At 34.5% G+C, this 14,870-nt stretch overlaps 1 protein-coding gene across 4 annotated transcripts in view; it reads right to left on the bottom strand.

Annotated features, from left to right (window-relative positions):
- LOC134531843 (isoleucine--tRNA ligase, mitochondrial) overlaps positions 1–14,870 on the bottom strand; it is a 48,431-nt gene that overhangs the window by 16,604 nt on the left and 16,957 nt on the right. For all 4 annotated transcript variants that reach the window (XM_063367825.1, XM_063367826.1, XM_063367828.1 and 1 more), the window contains 3 exons: positions 13,340–13,576; positions 8,793–8,968; positions 3,709–3,847 (listed from right to left, as the gene is read on the bottom strand). In XM_063367825.1, coding sequence (XP_063223895.1) covers positions 3,709–3,847; positions 8,793–8,968; positions 13,340–13,576 — 552 coding nt within the window. The remainder of the gene's footprint in view (positions 1–3,708; positions 3,848–8,792; positions 8,969–13,339; positions 13,577–14,870) is intronic.

Below are 14,870 nucleotides of genomic sequence, written 5' to 3'. Positions count from 1 at the left end.
TTAATTACTTTTGTATCGCAGTAAAGGCTATTTAACCCGGCACGTTCGAAACCACAGTTTGAACGTCAATATAGTTTTGATGGGAATAACAAAGAAAAATTAACATTAAAAGGACTAAGGATGGGTGTGTGGTGGGGAGGGGGCCAATTCCCAGGACCTGGGCACAAGGAGGGGCTCAACTGAAATTTAAGATTTTTCGGAAGCCTTAGTTTACCATGATAATAGGAAGAAAATTACAAGTCACTCAAAACCCTGCAAGTTATTTTCATTTACAAATATGGTCACAGTAATGTTCAGTCTCTCTCTTTTTTTTTTTTTTTTTTTAAATTTTGGGGATTTGAAAAATTGTACATTAAGTAACTGGGAGGAGCCTTGACAAAATTATCTGCACCAAGTTTCTCTTGACAGCCCTGTATGCAAAACAATATTTGAAACAAGTTGTAATAAGCTGTTTAATAGCAAGGAAAAAACTGCACACAAGCATCACTGTCCAAAAGAGTGGCATGACCCGGCTGGTCAAGATCAACAAATACCCGAATCAACCCAGAATAATCCGAAAACCGAGCAGCTCGATTTGTGCCGGATTACAGAATTTTCCAAATCAAATGAAGAGTGCCATATTAAAGAGCATATACTGTATTACCCATTTCAGAATATTTGTCCACTGTGGTAGACAATTTAAATTTCAATATGAGTTTATACAAACTAGGAATGTTTGTGTCATAGTGAACTTTCTTTATGAGTATTCTTTATGGCCATGTTCATAAATTTTATTAATTTATATTTTTATACATCATAAAATTATTGTTAATACAGTAAAATTATAGTAATTAATACTTAATACTTTAGATAATTTTCATCATTAGCAGGAATTAGAAGAAAAAAATTGCTTAATTCAAATACAAAGTAGGTAGGTAATACAATTTTATGTTTTAAATTGATAAAATGTAACTGATAACCTATGAGTGATAGGGTTACACATGAAATATAAGTTTTTGAGTTGATGTACTCTTACTCTAGGGTCTAAAGAGCTTAATGTGTGCAATTACCAATTAGGGACCTACGGAGAAAATATCCACTATTGTAAAACTTATCAAACAATTACCAGCAGAGACCAGGGATGGTTAATCCGACGTATTACAGTGTTATACTTTACGTACACAACTAACTGTAATAATTATATAAAAACAAATATTACATAAATAATATTTGTAAAACATTAATCAAATGCATAAAAACTTCTTCACATATAATTTCCTTAGATGAAAATGTAATTATGTTGACCAATAATATTGTAATACATAGAATTGGAATTGGTGAATTAAAACACTGAGAAATGCTTAATTTTAGTACCAATTGGGCCTTTTTTTCAATTTCAATACGGCAACACAAAAGATTACAATTTTTTAGTTGGAGCAAACTGGAGGGGAAGTGGTTTAACTCGACAACACATAAACCAGTGAGGTAACAGTTGGACTTGACTGAGAGTTGTGCACCTTACCTTAAGTTTTACTCTTAACTTTCAAGCAGGTATTTACTGTTAAAATGTATGATTTGTCCTGCACTAACATGAATCTCAAATTCATACTACCATAATTTTTCTTTCACAGCCATATAAAACTGTGATGAACCAATGTAATTATTTCAGTATTGTATCAGCCAATATTCCTAATTTTACAGATTTTTAATATAATTGTTCCCAACCTATTATTAAAAAACTGATACGCATGAAAAATAAGTAAACATTTCATTCATTCAGGAGTCCCCCACCTTTTCTATTTAACTGCAGGGATCTTTTACTTGAATTTGTCTGTAATTAAAAGCTATACTTAAATTATATGTTTGTTAATTAGTCAAAGGCTTAATATTTATTTTCTATACACAAATTTTATGCAGTGTAAAAGTGTTTTGTCAACCACCAAAAAAACTTTTTGATACAGAATTTTAATAAGGTACTGACTTATCTTATTTTATTATTTACAAATAGTGAATTTCTGAAGACCTGCACTGTGAATATTTACAGAAAGAATTGAATTGATTTTGTATTGGTTATTGAATCTGTTAAAGAAATGTATCTATAATTGGATCTGTATCTGTTTTTTTCCATATCACCCATCACTAATATAAAAAAACTGTAAAAAATGTATAGTTAACTCAAAATAACTCTTACGTCATTATATTCCCTCCACTATCTAATAAAATATCATTAACTCTAATTATACCAAATATGCTAGCATAAAAAACTGTTTTTTCAACACCTATCTACATCTACATGTATATGAAACAATTCTCGGGAAAAAAAATTCTGCAAGATTTTGAAAATTATCATTAATTTTGGGTCAGATATCTGTGAGAGTTTTAAGTTTTATAATGTTTACATGCTTTAATCTTGTAACAAATGGTCTTATTGGCCACAATGGAATTCTTGTTGTTTATGCAATCCTACAATAATAAACATCATAAATATGGCACATGAAAAAGTTAATGACTTCACATTCATATCAAAGTCACAAACTTCTAAATGTAGCCAATTAATTTGAAGGAAATAAAAAAAATTTAAAAAATCATTCATCGTTAGATTCAGAAACAGAAACCACCAAGCTTTTGAATAATAAAGATAAAACTAAAACTAAAAAATCAAGAGGGATATTTTAATAAGAATGTTTCAAGGACAGCAACCAATATACAAATGACTAGGGTTTCAGAAATTTGGCATAATGAAGTCTAGCTGACAGGTCGTCGACCCCGCGTAATTTCCCAGCCAATTTTTCAAATCTTCTGTTTCGGTTCTCATACAGCTATACATTTATCATGCAGAAAGGTAAGCAAACACATTCTTTCAATGTAACCAACATCTCACAATGTAATAACATACAAAAAATTTATATCAAAGAGTATAGTTTGCGAAGAATTTGGGGAGGGATAGGAACAGAAAGATGCAATTTTTGGGCCATAATTTCTTCTGGTAATTTGTTTTGTTCGTTACAGCATAGTTTATTTTAATAAAATTACTGAATTTTATAATAACTAGCTCCTTAAAACTTTTTTACATGTGATCTTTGCTTTCACAAGGAAGATATTTCAAATATGTAATAATGAAACAATTTGTCATGGCACAAACACCACTGAAACAATATGGCATATTTCTGTTCCTTTCAAATAATGGTGGTAATAGTTTTTGCTGGTCAGAATGTTATGATTTCTGGCATTTAGTACGTTCATGGCCAATTACAATAAAATAATACATGCTAGCAAAAACTATTGTGTTGTAAAACAAAGTACATTAAAATTGTAGATTATATAGATTAAATTACATTTGATTTGTATAAAAAATATATAACTAATTGCCAAAAATGCTGAAGCAGAAAATTAGAATGATTTTTGCCATCAGGATTTTGACGCCAGTAATGATTTGCCTACCTATTCCAAGGATAGAGGTTAGCTTAAAATTACTTTTAAAAAATTCAGTTTTAGGCTAATGCAAAGAGTGCACACCTCTTTTCTGTATTTTTTTTTTTTTTAATAACCAAACAATGACACAGTAAACTTATATATTTAGTGTAGCATTTAAATGTTTTTTTTATAAGAACATAAAAAGGAACCGAAAACAAGGTTCTTGATGTAAAACCAAACCGGAATCGAACCGATCAATAAAAAAACCAGAAGCACACAGCCCTAATTATGAGCAAAGTAAGGTTGACCTCAGACCTGGCCTTTCTCAACGTCATCGACCGAGACACCCTGTTCTTCCAGCCAGTCTGCCGTAACCAGCTGTTCCGTCGACAGAGTCCACCAGAAGTCTGGTCCATGAGTGTCCATCAGCTGACACAAGTGCTCAATCAGCGATCTAGAAACATGACATACATGTTCTTGGTTTGGCCCTCTTCGTACCAACTAATTTTTTCCCATGTAGCAAAAACATATGACACAAGCAGTTTTACACTGAAAATACCTAAATAATTACATTAATTTTTCATTATTTGTGCATGCATGTATACATGATGTCTCAGTTTTTAATTACCAAATTCTGGGAGTCAATTCTACAGTTTAAAACTCAAAAGAATAACTTGTAATTTTTTATGAGAAAAATCCTTTATTCAGGAGATATTTCACATTTTGTGTTTTTCCAACCTTGTAGCTTTCGTGTTGAATAAAAATCTAATATATGAATATACTGAAGCTACACCAAATCAGACAGCATAAATCAAAAGTGTGTTACATTTCTATCTTGTCATAAAATCTCAATCTTCAGAGTAAGTTAAATAATTGGTTCACACATAAGAAATTTTGAAAATGGAAACCAAGAAATTTTTTATACTTTAACCTATATTTTTCAAAAGAATACCTTAAACTCATCAAATTTCAAAAAAAAAAAAAAAAATTTAATGGACTTTACATTAGTCTACCCTGATACAAAATCTAATGGGAAGTAGTAGGGTTCAAAAAATAAAAATAACATTTGAAATGTCCTCACAAGCATGAACAGACAAGAGTGATGAGAGTGCTGCTATCTTGCTGCAAACTGCAAACCCTGATGTCCAATCACAACACGAGTTCTGCTCTCCGACTCCAAACTAGGCAATCACCCACAGTTATAAACGTTGCACATGACTAAGGACAAAATTATAAAGTGAATTGCGATAAAACTGAAATAGTATGTTGAAACACCGCATAACAACGAAATACAAGTTAATAGTGTTAATACACCATACAACATGCAAGTTCTATCATGGAATTAAGTAGCATTTAACCAAAACTTAAATTCAAATCATAAAAAAATTTTTTTTTCATGTTTGAAATTCAAGGAATATTGTTATTTCCGGACAAAATATTGTACCAAAGGGCATGGATCAGAAAAAATGAAATGAATAATTTTTATTGTGCATCTCACTGAATCAATTTTGCTAATTTATTTTTATTGTTCTGAATGTATTTTTTTAGACCATTTGATTAAAATTTATTTTACCACACAAATGAAGCTGTGAGTTGTGACTTGCTGTATTTTTGCACCCAAGTCCAACCACAGTCCCCCACATCCACCAGGAACAGTCAGGCCCCTCGGAGACGGAAACCACATTACTGTTTAAATAAACTTTCTCCAAAACCAAGGTCTCCTCGAGGCACATCTAACTGATCCTAAAATCTTTAAGATGTGGAGCCAAATAATTTAATAAAAATTAATAAAAAACAATAACGGAAAAACCCAGCATTTATAAAAAAAGGTGGCTAATAAACAAAACTATTTCGGCAGCTTGGTACATATTTTTACTAGTTAAGAAAACAAGCATGATGTAGGTACAATAGTTCCATTAATACGGTAAATAAATTTATAAATTTATATAACGATAAGTAACATTCAAATGATATTACAATTTCTTTAGTATACGCGCGTCGCCCGGCCGAGCTAAAACAAATTAGAGTAAACAAAAATGTTGGCTAAAATAGTAATTAACACACAAAGAATCTTAAGCTATAATTAAAACAATGCTTTAAAAAATATTACAACCAACAGTCTCTGGGGGTATCGTAGTTCAAGTCCAGGTATTGTTTATCTGGGCTGCCCACTAGGAATTAAAAGTCTGAACTCTTGAAAGTTAAACTCCTTCTAAAATCTCAGAATTAAATAAAATTTCACCGCCAGCCCACTAAAAAAATACTGCATGTGCCGTGTTCGCAGCGCCGTTTACGTAAAAATAAAGTATCGTAAACGCAGTTTATTTTTTGTACAAAAAAAAAGCTTCTCACTTAACCATAAGTCAGTTGGTACGATGAATATCAGGTGATTCAGTACTTACGTTGCGGTGTTTTGAATTGCGGCGGGGATTGAGGGCAAAAATTGCAACATCACAATTTTACTAGTCGCGATGCCTGCCGCACTTCTCCACCAACCTTAAAGCCGAAAGGCGCAATACCTTATACAGGTGAGCGGACATTGACCTTGGCCGCTGCTTAAAGGTGACATTCAGGTAGCACTCGTTGTGGCGGAATAAATCCAACACTAATATATTTTTCTTTTAAACTATTTTCATGAATTTAAACATTTCTTAAAAAATCTTTCTAATGACATTTTTACAGGTTTTTTTGTATTTAAGGGTTGAAATTTCACTTGCTGTGTGTTTTAAGAATGTACCTTGTATTTTAACAGACATTTTCAATCGTTACTACTTTTTAATGTAATTATTCACAAATAAGTCGCTGTACTAGATTTTTGCCTGTTTTGCCTACTATTTCATGTTTTTATAAATAAGTTGAATTTTGTCAAGTAATTTGTATTATGATTGCTGGTCTTAATTTTCATTAACATGTTACATAATGACTCTAGAACAAAGAACTGTGTCTGGGGTAATGTGTAGAAAGAGAGAGGCATAAGAGGCCTAGGAGTGAAAGTGAGATAGAAACAGTGATTCCCCAGTACGACAGAGACAAAAGCTGTGATTCCCCACTGGTCGTGGGAGCTAAGTGATAACTGCTGTCTCACGATGTGGGAGAGAGAGAGAGAATGTAAAGTCCCTCGCTCTATGGGTAGAAAACTGTTTTCAATGTGTGTTCTGTATTCTGATTGGCTTGTGATGTGTAGTGTGAATGAAGCGTGCGTGTGATTGGTCGGTGAGGTCATGTGACTTCTCCTCCCTGCGTGGAGGAGACGGTGTCATGAGTTCACCAGTCGTCTGCCGATCGCTGCACCAGGAAGGCCCGTTCGGTGGCTTCTCGCCAAAAATGTAGTACATTGCAGGATAGTAAATTTAACGTTGGTGGTCAAAGCCATGTCGAGTTTCAGTTAACCTAATTGTTTGAATAATTTAATTCGGCCATTCAAATTAGAAATTGTGATCACCTTCGTCAGCGTTTTGGCTCGTGGCGAAATTCGGTATCGCTGAGTGTGGCCCTGTTTGAGGTCGCACTGATTTCATGTACTTACAGTAAGAATTTACTGAAGGACTTCAGCTACGTTTGTTTTCGTTAATTTTCATTGCCCTAGCTGCGAGCATTTTTCGACAGGCGGATATATGTATTGAATGAGTGAGCAACATATTGAAAGTGATTGGATTCAGTTGTTTCGTCTTTCGGAAAATAAAACTCTCGAATGAAAAAGGGAAGAACATCTTTTTATTTTTGTATGTAACGAACTGTTACAAGCGGGCAGTCTCTAACTATTTATAGTAGAGTTGAGTGGGATCCGGGTTTTACCCGAAAAACTAGGAATTATCTTTCCTAAAAAATCAGACGGGAAATTGCTTTTTTTTCTTTTTTTCTTGATTTTATTCAGGTAGCATACATGTCCATGTTCCAAACTACTTAAAAAATTATTATTCTCAAAGATAGCACTACATTCTAAGCTGATTCAATACTTCTTGGTGATCAAACACGCTCCATTTTTAGCAGTTCAAACTGAAACTATTAACAATGGCGTAAAAAATATTCATAGGCATGATCGTAAACTAGCACTTTATTCAGCATTCAAAACATACAACTAATAATAGATGTTATTTCATTATTGTTACGAAATGGTAGCGGAACATATCTTGTCCACAACTGAAAACATAAATTTTAGACATATCAAAGGTGTTAAAAAGAGTTATTTGTTTGTGTCATTTAACGCCTCAGTATCGGAAGAAAATAAACAAAATTGGCTCTGACCATAGACTACATATCAATTTTTTTTTACAATTATATAGTCAACAGCTTTATGTCAATGACCAGAGAATCCAATCCTTATTCAAAACTGTTTATCATATCTTTATAATCATAATACCTTATTTTCAAATTTACACCCATACCTTAACCGGAACTCAAACCCCGAACCTCCCACACCATGTGATGATGTGCATCTGACTAATGTACGGAGATTGGCATACATTAACAAAAACAAAGGTGTACTATGGACAAATGTAAAAAGGGAAATTGAAATAATATTTAAATCTATAGTTATAATATTACTACCACCATGTTTATATGGTAGTAGTAGTTTACTTGCCGCATTTATCTGACACCATAGATGAGATGATTTGCCCTTAGAAACAAATGTGAACGTTAATAAAAGTGCCAGAATTGAGTGGAAATTCGCTGTAAACATGTTTGTATATTGCTGAGTGAGTACATGGCTGGCATTGATACGTAACTAAAATTAATGAATAATTAGAATTATAAGTGTATATATGACCTAATTTCATCACTATTTTGCAGGTAAGGCTTTTTGTTTATTTTCACGATTATTATAAAATTAAACCAGGTAAGCCTTATTTCGTTTTCTCTCCTTGAAAATTACCTACTTCTATCAAAGTGTAATTACTAGATTTGGTCCTACACAATAAACAGGAAACATTTTTCTTTCAAAATAGTCTGGAATTTTTTTTAAATTTATTACGTACTTTGAATGATTCCCTATCCAGTTCCATTTCCATCGGGCAATTGTTTTCCACACCCGAATTTTTCCCGGCTAAAATTCCCTATCCCGGACATTTATAGTTGATGTACAACTACAAACAGAAGTGAGGCTTCAAGAAACAAAATGTAAGTCAGCAAAATGTTTCTGGAAATTTAACTTTTGTGACTTCCAAAACCATTACTGCTTATTTTGGGACTCTTTTGCGACCATCATGACCAGTCCATCAGTTTCGTTACTTGCATGACTTTTGAAACTGATAGACACCCCGAACAAGCTCGATGTGCTCAGACCCATTCAGTGACCTGACCAAAGCCTGAAATAATGACACTGAGGTCTGCACAGGTTGTTTTACAAACACCTCTGACCTAGTGCCTGTCCCAGGGGAGGAAAAGGAGGGGGGACTCACCTGGAAAGCAGCGGCCGGCCGTCGGACCTGTGGTAGAAGACGGGGATGGGCGTGCCCCAGACACGCTGGCGGGATATACACCAGTATGGCCGGCGCTCCAACTGGGACGCCAGACTCCTGGCGCTGGCCGCGGCCGTGCCATGCTTCGGATGCACCTGCACGCCTCCCAGCTCCTCCTGCCGCACACACGCACGGCCCCCAGACCTCGCGTTGGTCGCGAGACGATGACAACAGCTTCAGTTCAACCTCTCCACCTGCCTAGCAGCATCACACTTAACTTTTAAATACAGCAGAGTCTCGATTGACCGAGCTCCTGTATTATCCGAGCTGACCTATAGCCCCACTGACAGCAAAGACTGTTGAAACATTTGCTTGAGGACCTAGAAAATTACTTAACAATTGTTGAAAGCCTAAAGATAATTAACCTCAAAGATGCCCTTTGCGAATCATGGAATGACATGAAGAATCTACACTGAAGAATAGCTGGAAAAACCTCACCCGAAAAAAATTACACCACTGCGCCAACTGAAAACCAAGATTTTCTTATTATATCTATGTTATTCGAGATTTTATTCATGCGAGGTTGCCGCGGTCTACATTAACTCAGTTAATCCAGACTCTACTGTATTTTAAAACTGAGTTATTTCTCCAGGCACCTTTCGTCAAGTAAGGTGAAACTGTACTGAAATGAAAACAGACCACAACTATTAACTCTGAGTGAACTAAAAAGTCAGGCAGCGCAATAATGGGACCTGGCAGCCAATATCAATTACTGTCTTATACAATGTACCAACCATGGAATAATAGATTAAAGACCTTTCTTTTACTGTATTCTTGAATTTTGATATAATCAGGACTGGGCCAATGCCGATTACAATGTCAAAGTTTTGGCGATATCAGGGGTATCGCTAACAAGAACATTACAGAAAATTATTCCAGAAAATTACACCAATACCACAAATACCAATTTTTATTTCTACTGGAAAAAAAATAATTTGTTTGTAATATAAAACTGAAGAAATGGTAAAAACACACATGTAGTAATAAACACACACACATACCCCCTTGAAGGAACACTGTTCAATTAGCGCACTTTTGAAGTAACGACACCAATAAATTATGGCATGATTTGAAGTAGTGCGGTCATAGATTACAAGTGGCGCTGTTTTCTTTTAAGTGAACTTTTATTTCTATGCACACACAATGACAAAAATACATGTGTAGCAAGGAATTAATAATGTGATTAATTAACAAATAATATTTTGATCTTTCCTTAATAGCTATTCCCTTCCTTCATTGGGTATTTATCTCTGACAAGGCTGTGTGTTTAGTCAACGTTTATATTATGCCATCCTGCATTTCAGCAGCAGCTCTGGAGATAAAAGCCAGAAGCTTTCAGGGCTATTTTACCTCACACCTACTAAGATGCACTAGTGGCAAATCATGACAGACACACATTTAGTAAAAACAACAGTGTCAGGAATTACTTTTACAGGTTAAATAATCTTCCTAATAATTAAAAATGTTAAGTTTATTTTTTTTTTAATTCTTATTAGTACTGAAATATATCTCCTATATTAATAATATTATTATTTTGTAACTCAGATTTGTTGTTAGCGCCTATTTTCAAATGCTAAACCCAAGCCTATTATGTAAAAAATATGGTATGTAAATTTTTTAAATTTAATTTTAGGTTGTTTAGTCTCAAAGTTTTATTCAATATTTACCATATTTACCCGCTAATGGGTCACAGATTTAATGTTGATTTTTTGTTTAATAACATGTACTGCAGCCCCTATCCAAAAATTTCCATTTTGAGTATAAAAAATTAACATTGCGCTGTTGTGGTTGACTATATGCTTAAATAACTACATAGTCTGTATTGGTTTTCAATAAATATGTCACGAGTAAATACAAATGGTTTAGTTAAAATATCTCAGCAGTGAGTGTCAAGCCTGTCATGCGACCACCCAGCCGGCAGCATGTGACGTGACTGTCTGCCACCAAGTGGGCGGGCCAGCCACCAAGTGTGCGGGCGCTTGGCTAGAGGGGAATCTAAAGATATACCGGCAAGAGAGAGAGAGACAGAGAGAAAGGGGGGAAGGGAGTGCGTGCATGTGTGTTTGAGTGCGTGTGACCAAGCTGTAGTGTTTATGGTTCTCACTCCCTCTCTCGACGTTGAAATGACACCTACACAATTATTACGTCTATCTTGGCAAGTTTTTGTGACATAACTGTGTGTTTTTGCATGAGATTTCCTACGCTCTCTACTGCAACATTTCATTTATTACAAAACTACTCTAAAGGGCATGCTTGTTTTCATTGAAGAAACTGACAAAAAAATTTACAAGGAAATAGCCTGCAGTCTTTTGTCTCTGGGAGAAGATGGGGCAGGGAAACATGGGTATAAAAAATAGCATACTTTTCCTTTGTATTTTTTGTTAGATAGTGCTAGTGGGAAGGGGGAAAGAAGAGGAATGGCCATTAAGGATGAAGAAGGGAAACACGAAGGACATCAGTGCTGTTGCTTAGTTTCTTATGTGCCAATAAGCTCAGACATGGACCATAAAGACTTCATTTGTATTCTACTGGAGAGTTTTATGGCACGACTCATATTCGAGGGTGACCCTTATCATGAAAATGTTAGATTTTTTGCCCAAAATTAAGGGTGCGAGCGATACAAAGGTCCATCTTCTGTGGGTAAATACGTAATGTATTTAGACATATAACTGTACTGTAAGTAAATTTTAATGGTAGCAGTGCCTGATAAAAATGGTAGTCAGTAGGCAAACTTAACCTATTGGAAAACAAATTATTTTGATTAACATATGGATATGATTAGTGTTGTTTTGATTAGCGCTCTATTTTCCTGGAACAAGTTTGAGCATTACTTCGAGGGGTGGGTGTAAGTATAATTATTAACATTCTGCCAGTTTGGTTTTAAGACCAAACAGCTAGTATGTACACAAGTATTTCTTAAAATATTAATCACATTAAAAAGAGGGTATCTGCATAGCAGATATATGCAAGCCTGGGATTTCAGTTCGAGCAGAGCTGATAGCTATATGTAGCTTTGTTTACTATGATTATACTGCACCTTTTTTTAATTCTTTCAGCAATGAAGTGGTAAATATAGCCATTTTCACTTCATTTGTGTTTTTTTATGACCTGTTTGATGTAGAAGCTCATCTTGTTATTTTAATATTTATTCTTTGTTTTTATATTGTTACTGTAATTTATTATACCCTTAGATTTTGTTATTTTTTGTGTTTGATTGTATCTGTTTTGTTTTGGTTGTTGTTGGCGGATTTAAAAACACAACGCTTTAAACCACTGTTAAAACCAAGAGTTTTTTACAAAAAATTTACACAATTTATTTTTAAATAGAATAAATAAATTCTTTTTAATGAACGGCCTAATTCCACTCTAATAATAACAAAAGTTTGCTCATTAAAGTTTCTTGTGATTTACAGGAACAAGAAATTATAAACTAATCAAGATATTATCATTTACATTATCAGAATACTAAGTTGTAAATTATACCCAGCTAAAAACTCCCTTAAAATTAAAATAATTAGTGAATTTGAGTCAAATTATATAAAAAAGGAGGAAATAAATACATTTATTAAAAAAATTCTTATACTATGGAAAATCCCCAACTGTACTGTAAATCCCCTTTCTGTGGTTGAGTCCCAGTTAGATTTGCAGATTTTCTGGACTTCAGTTTTTTGATGTTATAACTTTTCTGGTTCAACTTGAGTGACAGAAAGCTGGATGTTGTATGGCTTTTTATTTGAACATGCTGAGAACCAAAATAACATAATAAAAAAAGCTGATTTAAACTGAAAAAAAAAAAACCTGGTTTAAACAAAAAAAAGGTAGTTTGGTTTTTAAAACTACCTGGTTCATCCCCAACCTTGGTCACTGCAAGCACGTGGCACGCTAGTCCTACGTGTGTTGGCCAATCACGGGTGTGCCTACTTGCTGCACATTCCCCTCAGGTTGAGCTTACCTGCTCTTGGTGCCAACAGAGGGGCAGTGTCCACATATTTGCAGTGACCCCATTGTCCTTGTCTGCATGTGTCATGCCTTCTCCAACAGTCCTCGGCTGTTGCTGGGCATGTGGCAAATATATAAATAAATACGTAATTAGATTTTATCCAGGATCTCTACAGTGCATAGAGTAACTGCAGTGTTGGCAGTTCTGTACCAGTATGGCTGAAAACTGGTATGTATATCGGCCCAGCCCTAGATAAAATTTACGTTAATTTTTTTAAAAGACTACGTACAATGGAAGGAGATAAAGTGAAACCGTTTTAAACTTTAAGAAATGTTCATCAATTACCCTGTTCTTTTAAAAAAAAAAAAAGTGTAAAAATAATGGCTTTCCCAGAAAAAACACAAGTAAAATACCATACTGAAGACTATTTTAAAAATAAATTTACTTCCCTGCGTACCAGTTCTGACCATCTGGATGGCCACAAAAAAAAAAGTGTTTTTGAAATCAAACCCAGCTTGCATTAGCGACGAGGTTCCGCTGGACCTACCATGGCGGCGTGCTTTATCCTGTCGGTGTGGACGAACCACTGCTGGCTGGCCCGCCAGATGACGGGCTGCTTGGTGCGCCAGTCGTACGGGTAGCTGTGCACGAACTCCTCCTCGTGCAGGATGTCGTGGGACAGGACCTCCAGCGCCGCCTCCGTGCCGGCCGTCAGCACGGGCAGCCCTCGGAGGGCGTGGTGCACCTCGTCCGTGTAGCATCCGTCTTCGTCCACCCGGCACTCCTACACCGCGACCGGTAGCGAGGGGTCAGGGCAGACTGCAAGCTTGTGCAACTGCACCGGCCAGTTCTTCATTCGACCGACAAACTTTGGCTGCAGGATCGTCTCGACAAATTAGGTTGAAAATATCTGTACCACTTACGGCCTAAAGTGCTTCTTTAGCCTGGTATACGTTGTTGGTAGTGGACAATATTTTTATCATAAATAATAGAATAAGTATTTAAGATAGAACACTGAGCTTCCGAATCATATTTAATTGAATGAAGTTCTACAAACACAGAAAATTTTGCTACAGTGACAAAATTCAATATGGTTGTAGAACTTCAATGAATTGAACACACTCCATATGCTCAGTGATCTATCTTAAATACTTTCTCTATTATTAAAAATAAAAATTTTATTCAGCAACAACTTATTTTGTCGTAATGAACCCGCGGCCAATGTATGTCTGTCAAATTGAGACGCATCTTGTATACACACACTCTCCCGTCCTCACATGGTACATACATAATGGAATGACTCATTCTTTTTAATGATATGTGGAGACAAGATTTTTAAAGGTTTTTGTTTTCAAGGACAATTTTGTATTTAAAACAGAAGTAGGTGTTTATGTTTTTATTTTCAAAAATTGTCTATTTAAAAAATTTAGTGTTTTTTTTTTTTTGCATTTTCTTTTTAAGCTCAACTAACAGAATATAGTGGCACAAAAGTACACACTGTAATAGTATATCAAAATGTTTTTTTTTTACTCACTATCACAGTGTTAACTGCATAATAGGATAGCCTATGGACCCTACTTTCAGTATTTATATTTACAAGATAATTTTACAACTGTATATTTCAATATAAGTTAGCTATTTGAATTTTCATAACTAAAAATTTGTAAGCAACTAGTACCAATTAATTTTAAAAAATTTAGTCATCGCGACTGTCAACAGAAGTGAAAACTTACAACTTTGTTTTTAAATGTGTAATATGACATCATTTCTACGTAAAATATATGTAAGAAAATTATTTTGGTGTTATATCACTAGCATGTCGGTGATGCGAACCCATATGTTTTACCCCTACCAATAATAACTTTAAAATTAGAAGAAATAAAGTTATATCATTGAAAAAAAAAAAAAAGAACTTAAATCCACAAATCATCAACATTACCTCATAAATCAACAACCTGACACTTGAAGAAATTCATTAAGTGAATAAATAAAAATAAATAAAAAAATAACCTCAACTTAACTAACTACTGAAAAATAGCCAATACTCATAGTATGTACCACACACGTTAAAATTTCCT

The sequence above is a fragment of the Bacillus rossius genome, chromosome 5 (genome assembly GCF_032445375.1).
Source record: "Bacillus rossius redtenbacheri isolate Brsri chromosome 5, Brsri_v3, whole genome shotgun sequence".
Classification (NCBI taxonomy): domain Eukaryota; kingdom Metazoa; phylum Arthropoda; class Insecta; order Phasmatodea; family Bacillidae; genus Bacillus; species Bacillus rossius.
Note: the sequence above shows the minus strand (reverse complement) of the source record. Positions and strands in the feature narration are given on the sequence as shown.